The sequence below is a fragment of the Rissa tridactyla genome, chromosome 14 (assembly GCF_028500815.1).
Source record: "Rissa tridactyla isolate bRisTri1 chromosome 14, bRisTri1.patW.cur.20221130, whole genome shotgun sequence".
NCBI classification, from domain to species: Eukaryota; Metazoa; Chordata; class Aves; order Charadriiformes; family Laridae; genus Rissa; species Rissa tridactyla.
The window spans coordinates 3055979-3078869 of NC_071479.1; the positions used below are offsets into that span (position 1 = coordinate 3055979).

Genomic DNA, 22891 nt, shown 5'->3' on the forward strand with positions numbered 1-22891 from the left:
TGAGGTTTGGCCCTGAGGGAGCATCCCTGCTGCAGGGGGGGCGGAAAACGGCGCTTTCACACCCAGCTGCGGCTTCGTGGGCCGCTTCCAGGAGCTTTGCATGCTGCACGAGCTGGTTTGTCTCCCGTGGGGTGGCACGGCCCCCGCTCCGGGGGGGACAAGGGGAGGGTCCCTCGGCACCGCCGCCATCCAGCATGGCTCGCTGCAGAAGCTGCATCGGCTTTGGGCAGTGGCAGGAGGGACAGGGGGCTGTTTCTCATGATAAGAGGGTGATTGATACGCTGGTATGCAGCGCAGCAGACCTGAAACAATGTCCCCTTTTCATTCCCGGAGAGGCCTGGCCGTACCGGGTTTCTTCAAGTTAAACTAATCTTGGCTGTTTTATCATGCCATCGCTGTAGAATGTAACCCTGAGTTTAAAGTAATTGCAGTACTAATTACTCATTCGGATGGTTCAAAATGAGTTAATCCTGGTATCTAGGACATTGCCAGTTATTGCTGTTCAGTCTCAGCCCAGCTGCTTAAAAATGAGGCGCAAATCAATGTTATCTGCTTTGGACTCCTACCAGCAATCGTAAATAGCTGTTGCTGCTCCTCGTGTGATGGGGCTGAGGCTACGGGGGAGGGGAAAATATGGCCCTTCGGAGAGAGTAGGGGGAAAAGCCCCAGCTGGGACAGGGTCTGGGGTCCCACAGAGGCTGAGCCTGGACACCCGGTCCCTTCCCCGTGGAGGCGGAGGTGACGCAGTGAGCTGCCTGCGCCGGGGAGCAGCCTGGTCCGGACCTGCAGAACACCTTGGGGAGTTTGGGGGAGCTGCAGGTGCACGCTGGCACCGCTGGCATTGCCAACCCGACCCCGAGCGCCGGGGGGGGCTTGGAAGGCAGACACCCAACGAGGGGCTGGGTGGGGAGCTGCGCTGCCCTTACAGCAAACACAGCTCTTAACCCACGTTGCAGTTTGGGGGGGACGGGGTGGCTTGGCAGATGCCCTGCGAAGGGCTTGGTTATTTTATTTCTGCTGCAGACAGCGCAGGGAGAGGCCGGGGGCGGCATGGTTTCCATGCCTGCTGCACGCTCAGGTGGAGGCGATAAAACAAACCCGAGCGGCCAGGCTGGGATTAGCCCCGCGCCGCGCAGGGCGGTGGTTCACCCTGCCAGGGACTCGGATCCCCCTCCGGGGGAAGCGCTGCTGATGAGGCTCTTTACATGTGAAATTAAAAGCCGGTGATTCAGCACCGGGTGCCGCAAGCCTTCGTGGGAGCAGCCCCGGTTCATCCCGGCTTGCTGTGGAGCCGGATCCTCCGCTGCTCGGGGCGAGCGTCTCCGCAGCCGGGGGCTTTGGCAGACGAGCCCCGCGCCGGGGACGCCCTGTCTGCCCTGCGTGGAGGAAGCCGCCGCTGCTTGCCAGGCTCCGGTGATGGCGGCCTGGCAGGGAAACCTGCATGGCAGAACCGAGCCCCAGCAGAGGCGGGACGGGGCTGGGGATGAAACCGGGCGGCTGGCTTCAAAGCCGGGCTGGGAGCGCCTGGCGCACGCTCAGCACCCAATAACCGGCAACCTGCCATCGGCGGGGGGGTGGAGGGGGACTGAGGCAGTGGCACGGCCGGTTGGTCGGTCGGCATCACAGCAGACATCTCCTCTGCACAGGGTTCACGGGTCAGAACTGTGAGGAGAACATCAATGACTGTCCGGGCAACAACTGCAAGAATGGGGGCACCTGCGTGGACGGTGTCAACACCTACAACTGCCAATGTCCGCCTGAGTGGACAGGTAACGCCGCCACTGGCAGCGAGGGTGGCACAGGGCTGGGTGGGAGGACAGGTCCTGTCCCAAGGGATGCCGGGGACCGGGCGGGGAGAGCCGTCCTGCTTCGCAGCGATGCTTGGGGAACCTGCAGGAGCTGGGCAGCGCCAGCCTCATGCGGGTGCCCTGTCCCCTGGCAGGTCAGTACTGCACCGAGGACGTGGACGAGTGCCAGCTGATGCCCAACGCCTGCCAGAACGGGGGCACCTGCCACAACAACCATGGCGGCTACAACTGCGTCTGCGTCAATGGCTGGACGGGTGAGGACTGCAGCGAGAACATTGATGACTGTGCCATGGCCGCCTGCTTCCATGGGGCCACCTGCCACGACCGGGTGGCCTCTTTCTACTGCGAGTGCCCCCACGGCCGCACAGGTGAGGCCCTGTCCCATCTTCCCCCTGCTCACGGAGTGGGATGGCAGCTCCTGGTGTGTCCCCTGCCTCCTAGCTGAGGTCTCGGTGTGCGATGACTTGTGTGCCCATCACCCTTGACATGTGCGTGCCTTTTGCTGCCCAGGTTTGCTGTGCCACCTTGATGACGCCTGCATCAGCAACCCCTGCAACGAGGGCTCCAACTGCGACACCAACCCCGTTAACGGCAAAGCCATCTGCACGTGTCCTTCGGGGTACATGGGGCCCGCCTGCAACCAGGACGTGGACGAGTGCTCGCTGGGTGAGCGCCGGGGCTGGGCTCATACAAGCGGCCAAGGAGCAGCTTGGGAAAGCACCGGTGCAGCCGGGAGCGTGTCCTTTAAGCCATGCTTGTGTTTTGCAGGAGCCAACCCTTGTGAGCACGCAGGGAAGTGCATCAACACCCAGGGGTCCTTCCAGTGCCAGTGCCTGCAGGGCTATTCGGGCCCTCGCTGCGAGATCGATGTCAACGAGTGTCTCTCCAACCCCTGCCAGAACGATGCCACCTGCCTGGACCAGATCGGGGAGTTCCAGTGCATCTGCATGCCCGGTGGGTGGGCAGCCCTGCAGACCCCTGCCCCTGTGCTGGGTCCGGGCGGCGGGAGGGCTCCGGGTGCCCCTGAGCTTCAGCTTGGTGTTGGTTTGGGTGAGAAGCCATGGGAGGTGCCTGGGGACAGCAATGAAAAGAAAGAGCTTGGTAAAGATTGCACGTTCTCCCGCAGCAGTGGCGGGACGGGAGGCGAGAGTTGGGCACCATCATCCCTGCTCTGCACTCCTCCTCTTGCCGAGCTCGGTGGCTTGGATCAGGCCAAAGGCAGGGAGATCTGGGATGGACAACCATGGAGCAGCTTGTGCGTCAGGTCCCACCACCTGTAGCACCGCTCCTGAGCTGCCTTTGTAAAGACAGAGGGACCAAATACACCCTGGTGTAACCTGCCCGTCCTGCGCGTTGTGCCAGCCCCGTGCCGCGGCGCTGACGCTGGGTCTCTCTGCAGGTTACGAGGGGGTTTACTGCGAGATCAACACGGACGAGTGTGCCAGCAGCCCCTGCCTGCACAACGGCAACTGCCTCGACAAGATCAACGAGTTCCACTGCGAGTGCCCCACTGGTACGCGGCATCCATCCCGCTGCCATCGCGGTGGAAACAAAGCCATGGTGCATCCCGGCTCGAGCTGGGAAGGAGCAGAAAATGAGCTCCTTAAATTTCGGAGACCCCCAAAATGGGGAGAGGGCACTGAGCACCTCTTGGTGCTTTTGGTGGGGGGGTTCACCCGTAATGGTGAGGGGCTGAGCCCCATGTGGGCGATGGTCCAGCCCATGGGAGAGGGGAAGGAGGATTAAACTCCGTGGCTTTGCACTTGAAAAGGCCCCTCTTTGGGAAGGAGGGCCGGGGGCCGGGGGGGGGCTGCGCCAGCGGCTTTGAATGTGGTGTCAAAGTCACGGGGTGGAGCGGAGAATGGGGAGACGGTTAATCTGTGAAAGGAGGTTTTGAAGTTCAGAGACTTTGCTCCTCTAGAGATGTAAATAAGATGCTCTCAATGGCGGGTCGCAGCCCCACATTCAGGGCCCCCAGCAGCCATCCCCATGGAAACCCGGCGCCCCGGCCGGGACGCGGGGGGCCCGGCGGGATCTGCCCAGCGGCGGGGGGAGGCCGGCGGGTCCGGCTGCTGCACGGGGACGTGACTTCTCCCTCCGTTCCAGGCTTCAACGGGCACCTGTGCCAGTTCGACATCGACGAGTGCGCCAGCACCCCCTGCAAGAACGGCGCCAAGTGCGTGGACGGCCCCAACACCTACAGCTGCGAGTGCACCGAAGGTGAGGGGTCCGGGGGGCTCGGGGGAACAAGCCACCTTTCTGCCCCATGGTGTGCTGCAAAACCACATCGCTGAATTATTAACACGTGCCCACCTCCCCAAACACCTGCCGTGGGACATCCCCGAACCCCCTGGCAGTGGGGTCGCTCCCTGCTGCCATGACTCCCGTGGGACAGGACTGTCCCTTTTCCCACACGATGGAGCGAGCGGAGCCCTGCTGCCCGCCAGCCCCGCAGCCGGGTGTAACGTGCCCAGCGCTCGTTAGGTGTGGCCCCGCAGCAGCCGTCCCGCCGTGCTCCCCGCCTCGGCGGCGGGCGGCAGCGAGGGGGAAGGCAGGAAGGAAGGAATAAAGCTGCCTCTATGGGGACGCAAGGTGCAGGGCTGCGGGGGCTCGCCGACCGAAACCCAAGGAGCGGTTGCACAAAATGATGACTTGAGCCCTGGTGGCAAACAGTGGCTCTTTTGTGGAGCAGCTCCCGCCAGAAATCTTCCAGCTGAATGGCCTCTAATTAGTGTCTTGCTAATGCCAAGCCCCGATGAAAAGCTGCTATGTGGGCTTGGCGGGGTCTAGTCAAAGCTGTACTTTGTCCTCAGCTCTCCACCCCCAGCCCGGCGGGGAGGGAGCCGGCCAGGAGAATAGGATCTGTCGGGGGGGTTATTATTCGGGGGTGCCTGTGGCCGACCCCCCCGTGCGCTCCGGGACGAGCCGCAGGCGAGCGCGGGGCCCCGCTCCTGAGCCGAGGCGGCTTTAATGCAGGTCATTGTGCACCCCGGGACAAAGCCCGCGAGCCGGGGTCTGACCAGCCCCGCCGCCAGGGTACTCCCCTGCCTGCACCCTACTCCCGGGGGTCCCGAGGCTCATCACAGGGAGGGTGGGCAGGCCAAGCCATCCCGATGTACTGCCCCACGCCTGGCCAGGGCGAGAAGGAGTGTCCCCCCACCCTGACCCCGCATCCCACATCCTGACCCCGTGTCCCTCCCGCGGGTGGCAGGTTTCTCGGGCGCTCACTGCGAGATCGACATCGATGAGTGCAACCCTGACCCGTGCCACTATGGGACCTGCAAGGACAGCATCGCCGCCTTCACCTGCCTCTGCCAGCCCGGCTACACAGGCCACCGCTGCGACATCAACATCAACGAGTGCCAGAGCCAGCCCTGCAAAAACGGGGGGACCTGCCAGGACAGGAACAACGCCTACAACTGCCTCTGCCTCAAAGGGACCACAGGTGAGCGGGAGGGACCCCCCGGGGGCTCCACGCGGGTCGGCCGTGCTGCACGGCACCTCGGTCCCATCCCCATCCCCGGGCGGGTTGGCCCTGGGCCACCGCCAGCAGCCGCCCTGGTGGCGGGGCCAGCCTGGGGCGTCCTCGGTGAGGGCGAGTTCTCCCGGTTTGGTGCCCGGCTCTCGCAGGAACCGCGCCCCAGCCGGGGGCCGGGGAGCTGCTGGTGGCAGAGGTGCTTTGTTGTGGAGTGGCGGCGGCGGTCGGTGCCGGCGGGCTTCGTTTTGCCTCGTCAGCGGGGCCACGGACCCCCTAATGGCACCGCTCTCCTCCCCAGGGCCCAACTGCGAGATCAACCTGGACGACTGCGCCAGCAGCCCCTGCGACTACGGCAAGTGCATCGACAAGATCAACGGCTACGAGTGCACCTGCGAGCCGGGGTACACAGGTGAGAGCAGTGCGTGGTGGCCATCACGGCACCCTGGGACCTGATCTGGATGCAGCCTTTCGACAGGAACCCCTGTCCCTGCAGCAGTTCAAGGATGCCCGCAGCTGGTGGTGCTCCACACAGCTGGGGCAAGGGTGCAGCCAGGAGGGGAGATGCTGCCATCCCACTTGCCGGAGGTTTTGCACCCTCCAGCGCTCCTGTTTGTTCAGGAGGGTGACCCTGGCTTAGGCCGAAATCAAAGGGGTGTCTGGTGCCGCGAATTTGACTCCCGCTGCGCCCACTCCCATGGGTATCGGGTTGCCGCCTTGTCCGACTGGTTTGTTTGATCGCTGCTGGAAATGGCGGAGGGCTTTGATGGCAGCAGCCCCCGCCTCTCCCCGCTCCCGCAGCCCCTTGTCCTTCTGCCCGCCGGGAGCCGCAATAAAGCCTGGCTTTGTCAGCCGCGGCAGGTAGGGTTACAGGCTGAAACCGACTCCCTTCGTTAGTCCCTCCTGGACCAAACGAGCCCAGGGCATGGCCTCTTCCCAGTCACATTTAATTAAGCCAGGCAGGCGATGCAGGGGTGTGAAGTCACCCTACCCAGAGGGAGCCCGCTCCTATGTGTCCAGCACACGTGTGCCCAGAGATCTGAGCCTCTGGCAGATGTTCCCTGGGTGGCTGGAGGGGGGGACCTGCCCGATGGGTGCCTCCCCGGAGGCAGTGCGCGCCCACTGTGCCGTGCATCCTACGGGGTAACATTTCCTCACACCCCCCCTTTCCCAGGGCGAATGTGCAACATCAACATCGATGAGTGCTCCAGCAACCCTTGCCACAATGGGGGCACGTGCAAGGATGGCATCAATGGCTTCACCTGCCTCTGCCCCGAGGGCTTCCACGACCCCAAGTGCCTGTCTGAAGTGAACGAGTGCAACAGCAACCCCTGCATCCACGGGAAATGCCACGACGGGCTCAACGGGTAGGCTGGAGGGCACGGGGGCTGCTGGGGGGGCCGCAGGGACCAAAGGGCCACCCAGAAAAGTCAAGGTTAGAGGCAGGGTGAGCAGCCATCCCCCGTGCTGGAGCTCATCCGTGCTCCGTGCTGGTGGTGAGGGATGTTTCGCTGCAGGGCCACGATTATGAGCCGGGGTTTGCTGGGTAAAAGATGGCTGGTGTAGCCAGGAGGAACCAGGTCAGACCAGATCCCGTGCTTTATGCCCCAATTTTTCCCCAAAGCTATAGGTGTGACTGCGACCCAGGCTGGAGTGGGACAAACTGCGACATTAACAATAACGAGTGTGAATCCAATCCCTGCATGAACGGTGGCACCTGCAAGGACATGACCAGCGGCTACATCTGCACCTGCAGGGAGGGCTTCAGCGGTAAGGGTGCAGGCGGGGACACTGCCCCGTCCCCCCCACGGTGGGGCCTGGGTGGGGGCAGTGGGTGGGTGCCCCATGATGCCAGATGAGCTGGAGGCTTCGCTGTGGGGCTGGTGGAGACCCCAGGTCTGGCTGGGAGATGTGGCAGTGCAGCCTGGGGACCTTCAGCAGAGTTCAGGCGCCCATGGCTGGAGCTGAGAGCAGAAGGCTGTTCCAGGGCGATGGGTGGGCCATTGCCATTGTCACCACGTCCCCACTGTACCCCCAGCCCCCTCCCACCAGCACACCTCCATCACAGCTGCTTTTATCTGTTTTTCCTAACGCAGGACCCAACTGCCAGACCAATATCAACGAATGCGCTTCCAACCCCTGCCTGAACCAGGGCACCTGCATCGACGATGTCGCTGGCTACACCTGCAACTGTCTCCTGCCCTACACAGGTGAGGGGGAGCCCCCCCGTGTCCCCCGGGCCGTCAGCGGGGCTCTGCAGGGCTGTTGCTTTGGGTGTGACAGCAAATCGGTCCCTCTGCACATGCAATGAGCCACCACCAGCGCAGAGGCTTCCCTCGCACTGCCCTGCCGTGGGGCTGCCCATGGCCACAGCTCCACCTCCCTGTACCATGGTACAGCTGGAGGAAACTTGGAAGAACTTTGGGAAGCAGCCAGCCGAGAGCTTCCTCCCTCTTCCTCCTCCTCCTCCTGGAGGGCACCGAGGTGGTGGCTCAGCCACAGCCTGCACCAGGCGGGCGCCCCCCTCCCACCCCACCGCCCTGGGGGGTCGGCGCTGCCGGTGGCCCCTTTCTCCTGCCATGACGCTCACGCTGGAAAAAGCGAGCTGAGACCGAGGGCTTGGGGGGATTCTGCTGAGCCAATTCCTGTTTGCCGGCCTCCCGCTTCCGCTCGCGCAGAGCGGCAGCCGGTGCACAATTGCAGGAAGCCGTGAGCCGTTTCCTGCCCTCGGCAGTGGCCATAGAAACCCCTGGGGGGACGGGGACGGGGCAGGCGGGGAGGGGAAGGCTCTGGAAAATAGCAAAGGCCAGTTCAGGAGATACTGGCTGACAGGGAAGATAAGGGTTCGGAGGGAACGTGTCCCTCAGCTGGACGTAAACAGGAAAAGCGGCTGAGAGGGACTGGGGGGAGCGCAAGGGGGAAAAGACACCCCGAGCGGTGGTTCCCTGCCAAAGGAAGTGTGCGGCGCTTTAATGCAGCCCAGATTGCCAGGGCTTAAAGGCTTCGTGGGGGGCCTGGGGTCATGGGGGACCAGGAATGGAGCAGACGGCCCCAACTGTGCTGCCCTGGGGCGATGGGGAAGCCCAGAGCCTCCCCAGGGCTGGCAGCGGCCCAGGGCCAGGGGATGGGGGTAGCCGGGTCTTGGGCCACCCGTGGTTTCGGAGCGGGTGTCAGTGGGTGCTTGTGCCTGTGCAGGAGCCACCTGTGAGGATGTGCTGGCCCCCTGCGCTGGCAGCCCCTGCAAGAACGGTGGCGAGTGCCAGGAGTCAGAAGACTACGAGAGCTTCTCCTGCAGTTGCCCCTCTGGCTGGCAAGGTAGGGGCATGGCCTGTCTCGGGGATCAGCACACCCTGCTCTCCTCAGCTGCTCAGGGAGTGGAAGGTGGAGGGGAGGGAGCATGGCTGGGGAGCAGCGGGCAGGTGATTGCCCCCATGCCCTGCCAGACGGGAGCAGCCCTGCACGGTGCCTGGCCTCGGGGAGGGTCCTGACCTGCCCCACGGCTTAGCTGGGTGGACGGGACGTTGCCATCACCCTCACCCCTTGGCGAGGGCAGTTTGCTGTGAGGGCTCCCACCCTGGTGCGAGAGGTGTCCAAGACGTCATCGTCATCCCCGGGGCCTTCGCCAGCACCTCCAGCCCACATGGTCCCTGTCCCGCTCTGTCCCGCAGGTCAGACCTGCGAGATTGACATCAACGAGTGCGTGAAGAGCCCCTGCCGCAATGGGGCCACGTGCCAGAACACCAATGGGAGCTACCGCTGCGCCTGCAGAACCGGCTTCACCGGCCGCAACTGCGACACCGACATCGATGACTGCAAGCCCAGTAAGAGTGGGGGCCGTTCCGCAGACCATGCTCAGCCTGCACCCAGCCATCAGCTCCATTACCCTTTCTGGGGCTGGGGTCCTCCTCCCCGTGCATGGTCTGGGCCATGCTGCAAGCCCTTCTTGGGCTTTTGGGCCACCTCGAGCCCGTCCTGGTTGAGCTGCATCAATCCAAGGCCAGACAGGAGCTGGCTGGGGGGTATAATGACGTGCAGGCGGTGAGCAAGTGTGTCCCATGTGCCCTCCTTGTGCCCAGTCACCTGGTGGGGCTGGCCCAGCTTCTGCCTGGTCCATGGGCTCTGTCCCATCCCTCCATGTGGCCAGGGGACACGTGTGGGGACAATTCTGCGGGGCAGGGCTGCTGCACCAGGGCTTGACCCATTGCATCTTCACATGCACATCCCTCCTCTCCAGATCCATGCCACAATGGTGGCTCCTGCTCCGATGGCGTCGGCACGTTCTTCTGCGAGTGCCTGGCCGGTTTCCGTGGGCCCAAGTGCGAGGAGGACATCAATGAGTGTGCCAGCAACCCCTGCAAGAATGGCGCCAACTGCACCGACTGTGTCAACAGCTACACCTGCACTTGCCCCTCTGGCTTCAGCGGCATCCACTGCGAGAACAACACGCCTGACTGCACCGAGAGGTACAGCCCGGCACTGCTCCTGCCACGGGCACAGCCCTTGTCAGGGCTGGAGCAAGGGACTGAGGTCCCTGCACTGCCCCGTAGCCCTGGGCCAGTTTGTGGGGGCTTCGGCACAGAGCACGACCAGCAGTGACTCACCGGGACATGATGTCTGTGTTCCCAGCTCCTGCTTCAACGGTGGGACCTGCGTGGATGGCATCAACACCTTCACCTGCGTCTGCCCGCCCGGCTTCACGGGCAGCTACTGCGAGCATGACATCAACGAGTGTGACTCCAAGCCATGCCTGAACGGGGGCACGTGTCAGGACAGCTACGGGACATACAAGTGCACTTGTCCCCAGGGATACACCGGGCTCAACTGCCAGGTAGAAGACCCTTGGGCTGTCGGACGCTGACCCCGGTGTCCATCTGTGCATGCTTGGTGTGGGGATTTGGGGTGTCTCTGCAGTCTCCACTCCTGCAGGAGCTCTGCTGGATCCTGACACCCATCTCTTGCTCTGCTCCCCCCAGAACCTGGTGCGTTGGTGCGACTCCTCTCCCTGCAAAAACGGAGGCAAGTGCTGGCAGACCAACAACCTGTACCGCTGCGAGTGCAACAGCGGGTGGACAGGGCTCTACTGCGATGTCCCCAGTGTCTCCTGCGAGGTGGCTGCTAAGCAGCAAGGTAAGTCCCTGCCATGTGTATGGGCTCACAGGGCCAGGGTGGGGTCCCGTGGTGCCCCCCGTGCTGGGCTGTGAGCAGGGAAGTGCTCAGTTGTCTTGGTGGGGATCTTTGGCATGACCAGAGCGATCTCAAGGATGGCTCTCAGGTGCCCCCACCAAGGCTGCAGTCCTGGCTTCGATTCCTGGTGGCCAGGACAGGGCCCTGTGGTGTGCGGGTGTCACCAAGGTCCCCGTGTCTTTCTGCTCTCCCTGGCAGGTATCGATGTAGCACATCTCTGCAGGAATTCAGGGCTGTGTGTGGACACTGGCAACACTCACTTCTGCCGCTGCCAGGCCGGTTATACCGGCAGCTACTGCGAGGAGCAGGTGGATGAGTGTTCTCCCAACCCCTGCCAGAATGGAGCCACCTGCACAGACTACCTGGGAGGCTACTCCTGCGAGGTGGGTGCCGTGGGGGACAGAGATGCGTGGGGAGAAAGCACCAGTTCCTGCCTTCCTGCTGCCCAAGGAGCTGCCCCAGCCTCGGGCTGGCTCGGTGCCCCTCTACCGAGTTGAAGGCTGGGGTGCTGGCTGTGCTCCTGCAGCCGTGTGGGAACTGAGCGAACCTCTCTGATAGTTCCCCTCTTCCCTCCTTGTAGTGTGTGGCTGGTTATCATGGAGTTAACTGCTCAGAGGAGATCAATGAGTGCTTGTCCCACCCATGCCAGAATGGAGGAACCTGCATCGATCTCATCAATACCTACAAATGCTCCTGCCCCAGAGGAACTCAAGGTAAATTACTTCCCCAGGCTGGGGCATTAGTGGGCTGAGTGCAGATATCCTCGGTATCTGCTCATTAGCTGCTCGGGCTAGCAGAAGCAAATGCAGCGGTAGAGGTTTGTGGTTGCTCGCGAGCTTAGCTATCAAGGCCACGCAACCTTGGATGCAAGCTGCGCGGTGCTGCGTGCCTCCTGCCAGAGCAGCAGCTCAGACGGCCATTGAGTTGGCCAGGCTCAGCCCATTCGCAGGGAAGGCTGACACAAGGGACAGCCCGGCACCCCGATACTGTTTGATGAGCTGTGTGGGTTGTTCCCCCATTTCTCTAGGGGTGCACTGTGAGATCAATGTGGATGACTGCAGCCCTTTCTTTGATCCTGTCACCCTGGGGCCCAAGTGCTTTAACAATGGCAAGTGCACGGATCGGGTAGGTGGCTACAGCTGCATCTGCCCCCCTGGCTTTGTAGGGGAGCGCTGCGAGGGAGACGTCAACGAGTGCCTGTCCAACCCCTGCGATGCCCGCGGCACCCAGAACTGCGTGCAGCGGGTCAATGACTACAAATGCGAGTGCCGACCGGGCTATGCAGGTGAGCGCTGCATTCCCCCTGCCCCCAGCCCTGCAGCCCCCCCCAGCCACCCCAAGCATTCTCGCACCCCTTCCTCTGCTCCTCACACGCTCCTCTCCCTCGGCAGGCCGTCGCTGCGACACCGTGGTGGATGGCTGTAAAGGCAAACCCTGCAGGAACGGTGGAACGTGCGCGGTTGCCAGCAACACTGGCCGTGGCTTCATCTGCAAATGTCCCCCGGTAGGTACCTGCTCCGCTCCAGCTCTGAGCATGGGATGTTGCATGGGCCCTGAAAGTCAAGGGGCCAGTTTAGCCCCTGAGGCTTCCCCAGCTGGGGTAGCCAGGGGTAGGCATGGAGGGGAAGATGTTTTGCTGTGGGTGCTCACTGGAGGGAGGTGTATCCGTATTTACGTACCCTCCTCACTTGCAAGGAGACTGGGTTGGGTAGGGAGAAGGAGGTGGCTCAGCCCTGCAGGTACGACGCACAGCTCTGTAGGACACACTCTTGCCTGGTTGACCATTATCTGCACCGCGTAAAGGTGGAGCAGGCAGCTATGGAGAAGAGCTCCCTTCATTCTGAGGGGGATGCCCTAACGGGGTTTATTTCTAGATTATTCTCGCCCATCACTACTTTCAGAGGACGTGCCAGAGCCATGCCCTAGGTACACGGATCTGATTCACTGCGTTTGTGCTGAGTTTCCCAGAATACACACGTGTATAGGACAGCGTCAGTGATTCTGACTGCCTCCTTGCTGTCACCTCCCCAGGGTTTTGTGGGTGCCACCTGCGAGAACGACTCCCGCACCTGTGGGAACCTCCACTGCCTGAACGGTGGCACCTGCATCTCCATCCACAAGAGTTCCAAGTGCATGTGCGCGCCGGCCTTCACGGGTCCCGAGTGCCAGTACCCAGCCAGCAGCCCCTGCACATCCACCCCCTGCTACAACGGGGGCACCTGCGAGTTCTTCAGCGATGCCTCCCCCTACTACCGCTGCAACTGCCCTGCCAACTTCAACGGCCTCAACTGCCACATCCTTGACTTCGATTTCCAAGGTGGGATCGGGCAGGATATCATCCCCCCCAAAATTGAGGAGAAGTGCGAGATTGCCGTTTGCGCGGGGTACGCCGGCAACAAGATCTGCGATGCGAAATGCAACAACCATGCCTGTGGCTGGGACGGGGGCGACTGCTCCCTCAATTTCAATGACCCCTGGAAGAACTGCTCCCAGTCTCTGCAGTGCTGGAAATACTTCAACGATGGCAAGTGCGACTCTCAGTGCAATAACGCCGGCTGCCTGTACGATGGATTTGACTGCCAGAAATACGAAGGGCAGTGCAAGTAAGTGACTTGCTCATTGGCCCTCTTGTTTTAAAGCCGTCACCTCTGTTCTGATCATCTGGGGGCATTTTCTGCTAGGCATCCTAAGTGCAGACACGTTATTCACTCTCTACGTTCTGTTCTGCTGTCTATGGGGCTGCAACTCAAGCAACCGTACTTCCCTGTGGTCTTACTGAGTTTATATACACTTGGAAGCTCTCTGGGTTTGGCTCATTCCAGACGGCTTCCCCGTCCTTGCTTGCATCACGCCACAGAAGTGAATTCTCCAACTCAGAGTAGTAACACAGTGAGTTTCAGTGTAGGGAGACCCCAGATGGAGGAGCAGACAGAAAACATGATGATGTTAACATCCAGGCATCTACCAAGCATTGTCTTTGGCAACAGCAGGAACTTAATCCCAGATTCCTGGATGAACTCTGGTCTGAGTAACTATTCTGTATCCCCACATCTTCTCTGACTCACAGTAATTTGTCCCTTTTCCTGGCATCTAAATTGCAACTTATAATTTAACAGCTGTTATCTTTCACCTGCAGAGGTGAAGGCTTCACAGCGCTGCATGGAACAGTTGCCTTCTATGTAAACTGGCTTAGTGTCTATCAGGATGAAGAATATTTATATAAAAGAGAGGTCCTTGTGGACCACCGCTTATTTTCTCAGCAGACGGGTAATATGCGCAGTACTTGGTCTAATTCATTTTTCTGCCTTTCTTTTTCTTCTGCCCAGCCCTCTGTATGACCAGTACTGCAAAGATCACTTCTCAGATGGTCACTGTGACCAGGGCTGCAATAATTTTGAGTGCGAATGGGATGGTCTGGACTGTGCAAACAACATGCCGGAGAAGCTTGCGGACGGCACGCTGGTGGTGGTGGTCCTCATCACTCCCGAGAACCTGAAGAACAACTCCTTCAACTTCCTGCGGGAGCTGAGCCGCGTGCTGCACACCAACGTGGTCTTCAAGAAGAACCCCAAGGGGGAGTATATGATCTTTCCATACTACGGCAATGAGGAGGAGCTGAAAAAGCATTACATCAAGAGGTCAACAGAGGACTGGTCAGATATGTCTAGTGCTGTCATCAACAAAGTGAAGAGCAGCCTCTACTCCAGGGCTGGCAGAAGGCAGAAGAGAGAGCTCGATCAGATGGACATCAGAGGGTAAGGGGGACCACTGGGCTCCTTTTTCACTGAGCAGCATTTGTTTTCTGTCTTGATAATAGTAACAGGCTATAAAGGGAAGGATGTAGGCCAGATAATTGTATTTAGATGTTGCTTTCTGTGTGAACAGAAACCGGATTTTGCTCTCGTGTGGGAAAAGCGAGTGATCGCTCAGGAATCCCTGATACAATGCCGCGCCGACTCTCACGATTGAAGGAGTCCTGTGTATTGTTGGGAGCCGGGGCTGGGCTGGGTGGGACCTGGAAGCAGAGGTTGGCCTGACCGACTGTCTGACTTCAGGAAGTCATTAAGTTAAGCCTCAGTTTCTCCCTGGGAAATGCTTTCTAGAGCTTTGTTGTAAAACTCAATTACTGCAAACTGTGTTTGGAGATCTTTGATATAAACATATAGATCTAACCTCCTCCCTCTCTGTGGGCTCAATCAAAAGCCACCAAAAGCAAAGGAGTTAGAGCAGCGAAACTGATGTGAAAAGATCTGAAGGCTCCCAAACAGCATGATTTAAGATACCGTAGTGTCTGGGTAATTTTAAAATATTGTGAAGCAGAGACTCCCTTCCGTTCCTGTAGATAAGGAGTTAGATTTCACAGTATTCATTGAGGCAAATCCAATAGACCATGAGCGTGAGCTGCAGGGCTTGGGCCACGGGGAAGCGAGGAGATGGGGTCCCACCTTCTGATTCCCACTGGCGGGGGGTTAAGGAGGGAAGGGAGACAGGGCTCGTCTGTCACCTCAGCGTGGGCATCGCTCCCTGTGTCTCATTGACTCTTCTCTCGCACAGATCCATCGTCTACTTGGAAATCGATAACCGCCAGTGCATCCAGTCGTCTTCCCAGTGCTTCCAGAGCGCAACCGATGTGGCGGCGTTCCTGGGGGCCTTGGCCTCCCTCGGCAACCTGAACATACCCTACAAAATAGAAGCCGTTAAAAGTAAGTACAGCTGGTCGGCTGGGGAGGAGACAGCTAAAACTTTCCCACCTTATCCATGTTTAGTTATCTGTGAGCTGGCTGCATTTGAGCACAGTCTGGTTTTAATAACCTTGCATCCTTTTTTTTTTTTGTCTTTAAGTCTGTTCTTAAAAAAAATTGCAAAACCAGTTTATTATTTTTGCTTATTCCAGGTTTATTTCAAAATCATTATCACTATAAAAGTTATTAAAAAAAAAAAAAGAAAAGAAAAGAAAAAGAAAACCCAAGGAGCTCCAATCAATCAGTGACATGCGAGGAGTTGAAGTTTGTAGCTTGAAAATCCCCCCTAAATCCTTTTGTCTTAACAGCTCAATGCAAGCGCAATGATTTGAAGTTTGCTAATCCTTTTCCTTAAAGGAGAAAAAAGTGAAGCTGTCTCCTGATGCACACTGGCTTGTGCAGCCGAGAATTTGCCGATAGTTTGCAATTCTGATTAATAGCGTATAAAATGACCTTATTTTGGGGGGGCTGATTTAGATCAGACTTAGGTACCTCTATTAACTAATTTTCCTTCATTTCCACTCTGTCACTGGTTTGCTATGCAGCTTAATGTCTCAGCATCTCTTTGTGCCCCACTGTTTTGTAGGTGAAACAGCTGAGCCCACGAAGAACTCCCAGCTGTATCCTATGTACGTGGTGGTGGCTGTGCTGGTCTTGCTTGTTTTCATTGGAGTGGGAGTACTGGTGTCTCGTAAGCGGCGCAGGGAGCATGGGCAGCTTTGGTTCCCAGAAGGCTTCAAAGTGACAGAGTCGAGCAAGAAGAAGCGACGAGAACCACTTGGGGAGGATTCTGTTGGACTGAAGTGAGTAATTTGCTTGCTAACCCGTTAAACACAGCGCAGCGGGGCTGCTCGGGGCTCTTCTGAAAGAACCCATCGGAGTTCTGTTCTCTAGTGCATCATATTGGCGCAGCGGGGAGGAGAAAAATCAGGTTTCTTAAAGTTCTGCATGGGGGAGACAGTGTTTCCTTCTGGAGGAGGTTTTTAAATGCTTTGTGGTCCGTTTGTACTTGGTAAAAAATGAAAGGCAACCTGAGGGGAAATTGCCTTGTCGATTCTCCGTTCAGGTTGTGCATGTAGATAAACACAGTCCGTCACAGACTGGTTCCTGCAGAGGAGCTAATTTTTTGTATGGTTTTATTTTTAAAGACCCCTCAAAAATGCTTCAGACGGCACGCTGATGGATGACAACCAAAATGAGTGGGGTGATGAGGAGACCTTGGACACCAAGAAGTTCAGGGTAAGCTCACTGCCACATCCCCTTTCTGTGCTGCGAGTCGTCGCTCGCTGGGTTTTGTCGTGGAAGGAGCAGAGCGCTGTGAAAGCAGCAGAGCGCAGGGACCTCAGGCGTCTGGTCTGCGCTGCGCATCGCTGCTGCCGGCTCCTTGGCTAACCTGCGTGTGACAAACGCGCCTCTGAGACTTGCAGAGCCTCCCACGCGAGAGCTCAGCCCCCTGCTCCCACCCCGACTCGTGCGCTTTGCTTGGTGCTCATTTCCCGCTGTCGTTCCTCAGTTCGAGGAGCAGGCGATGCTGCCCGACACGGACGATCAGACGGACCACAGGCAGTGGACCCAGCAGCACCTGGATGCCGCTGACCTGCGCATATCCTCCATGGCGCCCACCCCACCGCAGGGGGAAATCGATGCAGACTGTATGGATGTCAACGTCAGAGGTCCCGGTAAGGTGGATTCCTTTCATTTCTGTGCTGCTCGTCAGCTAATCTAAAATCCTCCCTTACCCCTCGCAGATGAGCAGCCCCAGGCAGCCCGACCTGTCTCCATTTCTAATAGAGTCGCTGCTAACCCTTCTGCATCCCATCGGTGCCGGTGTCTGTGATTTAGACATAGACCCTGTCACATTTTGCTTTCCATGAGATCTCTTTCGTTTAATCACTGAGATGGAAACTAGAGAATACAGAAGAAGTACCTATTAAATCATCCAGTTTTTATCTCTCTGCCACTCCTAGAGTCCTCTCCTCCCACCAAACCGCACATTTCCCAATCCTCTTTTCAGGGTTTTAACTGTAATAATAGTTAGTAGGTTTTTAAATTATTACAAACATTTGGTCTTCCCCACATCTGTGAAATTGTCCCCTGAAATAAGAAAAATATTTAAGGCTGCGCTGTACCGTACTCAAGTTTGCTTTGAGCAACCTTCCTTATAAATTGTACCTTACATGTTAGTGTGCGAGCTAGCAGATGAAATAGGAAAAGCAGTGAGTGGTGAGATACCACTAAGGAATTTCAGATCTATATCAGAGGAAGGATATTCGTGTTTGATGTTTAGAACCAGCCAGGAACTCAGTCTTGATGCACCCATGAGAATAAGCATCTATCGCAGGCAGAGCATCTTGCTGAGCCGCCTGCATTACAGAGGGGTAAAAAGCCTTTTTTTCACCGAGTTCCCCTGTGCTTTTCAGATGGCTTCACCCCCCTCATGATCGCCTCGTGCAGCGGAGGAGGGCTGGAGACCGGCAATAGCGAAGAAGAAGACGATGCTCCTGCCGTCATCTCCGATTTCATTTACCAAGGCGCCAGCTTACACAACCAGACTGACCGCACCGGCGAGACGGCGCTTCACCTGGCGGCCAGGTACTCCCGCTCGGACGCTGCCAAGCGTCTGCTGGAAGCCAGTGCTGATGCAAACATCCAGGATAACATGGGCAGGACACCCCTCCACGCCGCCGTCTCTGCCGATGCCCAAGGAGTCTTCCAGGTAATCGATCCTTTTGCCGCCAGTCTCAGGGTTTTCTGGGGAACGTACTGGTGCTACATGTGGAGCCGATCACACAACTGAGCTTGTCACAGGATCTCCAGCTTGTCATGGTGAGGTGTGGGGTGAAAGTCTCACAGGCTGAAGCCCCTCTTGTCTCAGGGCAGCGCACAGCAAAGTAGCTGCCCTCGGATGTGCACCTCCGGACTGGTAGCGGGGACTGGAGGGACTGGCATCCAGAAAGGGGTTTGCAGGTCCTGAGACCTGGGTACCTGGCATGCCGGCTGTCTGTCCCTCCTAACGTTTGTGTTTCCTGCCCTTTTGCCTTGTGGCAGATCCTCATTAGGAACAGGGCAACCGATCTCGACGCCCGGATGCATGATGGGACCACTCCTCTGATCCTGGCCGCTCGCTTGGCTGTGGAGGGCATGCTGGACGATCTCATCAACTGCCATGCAGACGTCAATGCCGTGGATGATCTAGGTACTGCAGGCAACCAAAACACAGGCTCCCTCCGGGGTGGAAGGAAGGGGCTGCTTGCTGTTACTCTTACCCCTCACTAACGCCTCTTCTATTTCATGGTCTTCCTCTGTAGGCAAGTCAGCACTGCACTGGGCAGCTGCTGTGAATAATGTTGAAGCCGCAGTAGTCCTCCTGAAGAATGGTGCCAATAAGGATATGCAGAACAATAAGGTAAGGGTCTCCTGGGCTGACGTGGGCAAGGAAAGAACCATTTTGGGAGTCCGTTAAAGGGTAAATTTTGCCTAAAATACAACACACTCTGGCACTGAGACTCTGATTTGATTGTTCTGCTGTGAATGAAGCTGTTGGATTTAGCTCAAAGGAGCATTTTGGGATTTGGTCCTACGGGTGATGTTGAGGGGCCATGCAGTGCTTGGTGAGCAGTGTGATACAGTGTTCGTGTGGCCATCTCCTCACATGTTCTGGGTCACTTGTAGGGTTCCTGGTTTGATATGGCTCAGCAGGGTAGGAAAAAGCAGCAGCAAAACCTCACCAGAGGAGAGACAATTACTGTCTGTGCCACCCAACTGCATGGTGTTGGGCGTGGAGCTCGGGATGGTGTTAGCCAGGAGAATCGGTGAACTTAAGCCTAACCATCTTTGCTGGCTTTCCAGGAGGAAACCCCACTGTTCCTCGCAGCCAGAGAAGGGAGCTACGAAACTGCCAAGGTCCTGCTGGACCATTTTGCCAACCGCGACATCACAGACCACATGGACCGGCTCCCCCGGGACATCGCCCAGGAGCGCATGCACCACGACATCGTGAGGCTGCTGGACGAGTACAACCTGGTGCGGAGCCCACCGCTGCACAACGGCCCGCTGGGGGCACCCACGCTGTCCCCACCGCTCTGCTCTCCCAACAGCTACATCGGCAACCTGAAACCTGCCGTCCAGGGCAAGAAGGCCAGGAAACCGAGTACCAAGGGCCTGAGCTGCAACGGCAAAGATGCCAAAGACCTCAAAGCCCGCAGGAAAAAATCGCAAGATGGAAAAGGATGTCTGCTTGACAACTCCAGCGTGTTGTCTCCAGTGGACTCCCTGGAGTCACCCCACGGGTACCTGTCAGATGTCGCCTCTCCTCCGCTGATGACCTCGCCGTTTCAGCAGTCCCCTTCCATGCCTCTGAATCATCTGCCAGGCATGCCTGATGCCCACATGAGCATCAACCACCTCAACATGGCGGGGAAGCAGGATATGGCCATGGGAAACTCCAGCAGGATGGCCTTCGATTCGGTGCCGCCGCGTCTCTCTCACCTCCCCGTCTCCAGCCCCAGCACAGTGATGAGCAATGCCCCGATGAATTTCTCTGTCGGTGGAGCGGCCGGTCTGAACGGGCAGTGTGACTGGCTCACCAGGCTGCAGAACGGCATGGTCCAGAACCAGTACAACCCGATGAGAGGCAACATGCAACCAGGAGCGCATCAGCAGACGCAAAACCTTCAGCACGGCATGATGACCTCCCTGCACAACGGCTTGCCCACCACAAGCTTGTCGCAGATGATGAGCTACCAAGCCATGCCCAACACCCGGCTGGCTTCCCAGCCTCACCTGATGCAGAGCCAGCAGCTCCAGCAGATGCAGCAGCAGCAGCTCCAGCAGCAAAACATGCAGCCACAGCAGCAGCCGCAGCAGCAGCAGCCGCAGCCGCAGCAGCAGCAGCCGCAGCAGCATCACAACCCCAGCTCCAACGCGAGCGGCCACATCGGCCAAAATTTCCTCGGTACGGAGCTGAGCCAGCCCGACATGCAGCCAGTGAGCAGCAATACCATGGCGGTCCACACCATCCTGCCTCAAGATTCCCAGATGCTGCCCACCTCTCTGCCATCCTCCCTCGCCCAGCCCATGACCACCACGCAGTTTCTAACTCCACCTTCCCAGCACAGTTACTCCTCCCCCTTGGACAACACCCCCAGCCACCAGCTCCAGGTGCCCGACCACCCTTTCCTAACACCGTCTCCGGAGTCGCCGGACCAGTGGTCCAGCTCATCTCCTCACTCCAACGTGTCCGACTGGTCCGAGGGCATCTCCAGCCCTCCCACCAGCATGCAGTCACAGATGGGACACATCCCCGAAGCCTTCAAGTAAAACGACGGTGTTTCAGAGACGCTGGCGCTCAGTGGGAGTTAGAAGCTTGAGGGAGATTTTTTTTTAAAAGGACATTGGATGCTTTTATTAAAGGATCCTTTTTAAATATGTTTTTATAAAAAAAAAAAAGACAAATTAATTCCTCTTTTTTTTAGTATTTATTTATGTGCTTTTTATTTTACATGAAAACACTGCCTTTTTATTTATATGTTCTATTGTTAAGAACTCAATGTGGGACACCAGTTGTGTTTCAAGAAATCAAAAAATTAGGTTTTTATAGGACATTCTCTTTTGTTTAGGGGGTTCATTGTGTTTGATTTGAGAGGAAATGTATATGTAAAGCTATAAGCCGCAATTTGTGATTCTGAAATGCCATTAATTTATTTTTTTCTCTTTCAACTCAGAAAGAGAGGTGAGAAAGAAAAGGGGAAGGAAAAATCGACTAAAAATACCACTCCTTGGGGGGAGAGGGGGAAATTAAGTAAGGATGGATTTTTGAAATGTACTTTAAAATGTTTTCTTTGCTGTTGTATCTGAGAGGACATTTTATGGTACCAGTCATAAATCTTTGTTTAAATTTCAGTATTATATAGTTGTACATTTGCCTTGATAATAGAAATTTTTGTTCTCTCTTGTTTTTATATATATAAGAATATATATATTTAAATGATTTTTATGATCTAAAAAAAAAAAATCAGGATTATAGACCTGTAAGAACAGGTTCTAAGCTAAAAAAAAAAAACCCCTACAAAACATGAATACTGTCCCCCACCAAAAAGAAGTGTGTTTGCCAAACTTCTAAGAGAGCAAGCCCATGACTACGGAGTATATACCAAACCCATAACTGTGGAGTTTATACACAAAGGAGACTTAATTTTACTTCGAGTATCTTTACTGTTTTGTTTTTTTTTTTGTTCTCGTGTTTGCATTTGAGTAACTGTTTAAGAAGTAAATGCCAATATAAACTTGTAAACCACATCCTTATTTTAAGGATGGCCTGCCTGTTTTAAAGAAGGCGTGTCTATTAATGCAGAGAACCTGAGTGAGATTGCAAAGCATTATAACACTGCCACCGCCGAGCGCTCACCCGCATCCAGCTCCTCTGGCAGCGCGATTGCTGGGTGCTCAGCGGAAAGCGCTGCCGGGTTTGGTGGGATGCTGGACCGGCTAAACAGGAGGGCGAAGGCCAGCACAGCCGAGTCTGTGCTGGGAAACGTTAACATTTTGTTCTTGTTAGTCTGGAGTGATGCATCTTTTTTTATATTGATGTACACTCTTTCTGTGTATCATGTAAAATATAGTATAAGCCTGTGGCAGATTTAATGTTTGTAAATATGTTTTGGGTTTTTTTTTATAAGAAAAGGTGGATTTTGTTTCAAAAATCTAAATGAGCAAGTCTTAAATATATCATAAATATATCACCTTATAGAGGTGTTGGAATATCACTCACTCGGGTGCAAAGGCAAGCAGACACCCTCAGACTAGATATGTGTATGGGACAGGCAGATAGAGAGCAGTTAATCAAGAAAACCTAAGAAAACGGTTTCTTTTCCTCATTCCCTTTTATTAGAACACCAAATAAAATGGATATTTCTCAAGGCACAGCACCTTGCCGAGCACTCATCTTAGTTAATGTTTCAGACCATTGTTATTGTGATATGCCTAATATGAGTGATAAAAACATCACGTGGTGTTGAATCTTCCTATGTTTTATAAACTAGAGTGTAGTTTAAGAAAAGATATCTTCTGTAATAAAGTTATCTACATGCAAAGTTGTAGTTTGCAAAAATGATGTATTTTTTTTGGTTAACTGATTTGCAATAAATGATGCTTCTGGGCATCTAGATTTTACTAAAACTGGAACTTAGTGTTTTTGTTACGGATTGGTTGAAATCTGGGCTTGATACCCCCTGTCCTTCAATACTGCTGGGCTGCCTTTCGGCACCGACACTTTCCTAACGTCTTGTTTTCTGTTAAAGTTCAGAGCAGGGCTTTGGACAATGAAACCTTCTCCTTAACTTGTGCAAAACTCTCACCGACTTGAGCTGTCTGGTTTGAGCAAGGCAGGAGGGGCTCTGCCCGGGTAGCCCCTGTGGATGCTCTGATGTCCCCTCAGGCCTCTGCCGTTAGGTCAGGATCTAAAAGGGGAAACATCGAAAAGTTGTTTTAAAGACCAGCACTCACACGCATTCAAAGTACTGTATTCTGTTACTTTAAAACTTTGCCTTCTCATCAGTTTTTTAGGAGCATTCTCTCGCTGATGAGACAGCCAAGGGTAAAAAACAGCCACGTGCTTTTAATTACATAGTGCCTATGGAAACAGAGCCCTCTGCAAGTGGTGTTAAGAGTTGTGTGTAGTGTTT

At 56.4% G+C, this 22891-nt stretch overlaps 1 protein-coding gene across 2 annotated transcripts in view; it reads left to right on the forward strand.

Moving 5' to 3' along the window:
- Window positions 1–22385, forward strand: part of NOTCH1 (notch receptor 1) — a 44864-nt gene extending 22479 nt beyond the window's left edge. Inside the window, exons 5-34 of one of the 2 annotated variants that reach the window (XM_054220767.1) lie at window positions 1647–1769; window positions 1943–2176; window positions 2319–2474; window positions 2577–2762; window positions 3208–3321; window positions 3915–4028; window positions 5020–5253; window positions 5585–5695; window positions 6458–6650; window positions 6908–7053; window positions 7380–7493; window positions 8479–8598; window positions 8952–9104; window positions 9518–9746; window positions 9910–10111; window positions 10257–10410; window positions 10666–10850; window positions 11048–11180; window positions 11495–11752; window positions 11859–11971; window positions 12499–13070; window positions 13794–14222; window positions 15022–15170; window positions 15796–16012; window positions 16358–16448; window positions 16723–16888; window positions 17630–17925; window positions 18258–18405; window positions 18518–18615; window positions 19059–22385. In XM_054220767.1, the coding sequence (XP_054076742.1) occupies window positions 1647–1769; window positions 1943–2176; window positions 2319–2474; window positions 2577–2762; window positions 3208–3321; window positions 3915–4028; window positions 5020–5253; window positions 5585–5695; window positions 6458–6650; window positions 6908–7053; window positions 7380–7493; window positions 8479–8598; window positions 8952–9104; window positions 9518–9746; window positions 9910–10111; window positions 10257–10410; window positions 10666–10850; window positions 11048–11180; window positions 11495–11752; window positions 11859–11971; window positions 12499–13070; window positions 13794–14222; window positions 15022–15170; window positions 15796–16012; window positions 16358–16448; window positions 16723–16888; window positions 17630–17925; window positions 18258–18405; window positions 18518–18615; window positions 19059–20528 (6908 nt within the window). In that variant the 3' untranslated portion in view covers window positions 20529–22385. The remainder of the gene's footprint in view (window positions 1–1646; window positions 1770–1942; window positions 2177–2318; window positions 2475–2576; window positions 2763–3207; window positions 3322–3914; window positions 4029–5019; window positions 5254–5584; window positions 5696–6457; window positions 6651–6907; window positions 7054–7379; window positions 7494–8478; window positions 8599–8951; window positions 9105–9517; window positions 9747–9909; window positions 10112–10256; window positions 10411–10665; window positions 10851–11047; window positions 11181–11494; window positions 11753–11858; window positions 11972–12498; window positions 13071–13793; window positions 14223–15021; window positions 15171–15795; window positions 16013–16357; window positions 16449–16722; window positions 16889–17629; window positions 17926–18257; window positions 18406–18517; window positions 18616–19058) is intronic. The other variant, XM_054220768.1, reaches the window with a different exon arrangement.
- Window positions 22386–22891: the final 506 nt, after the last annotated feature.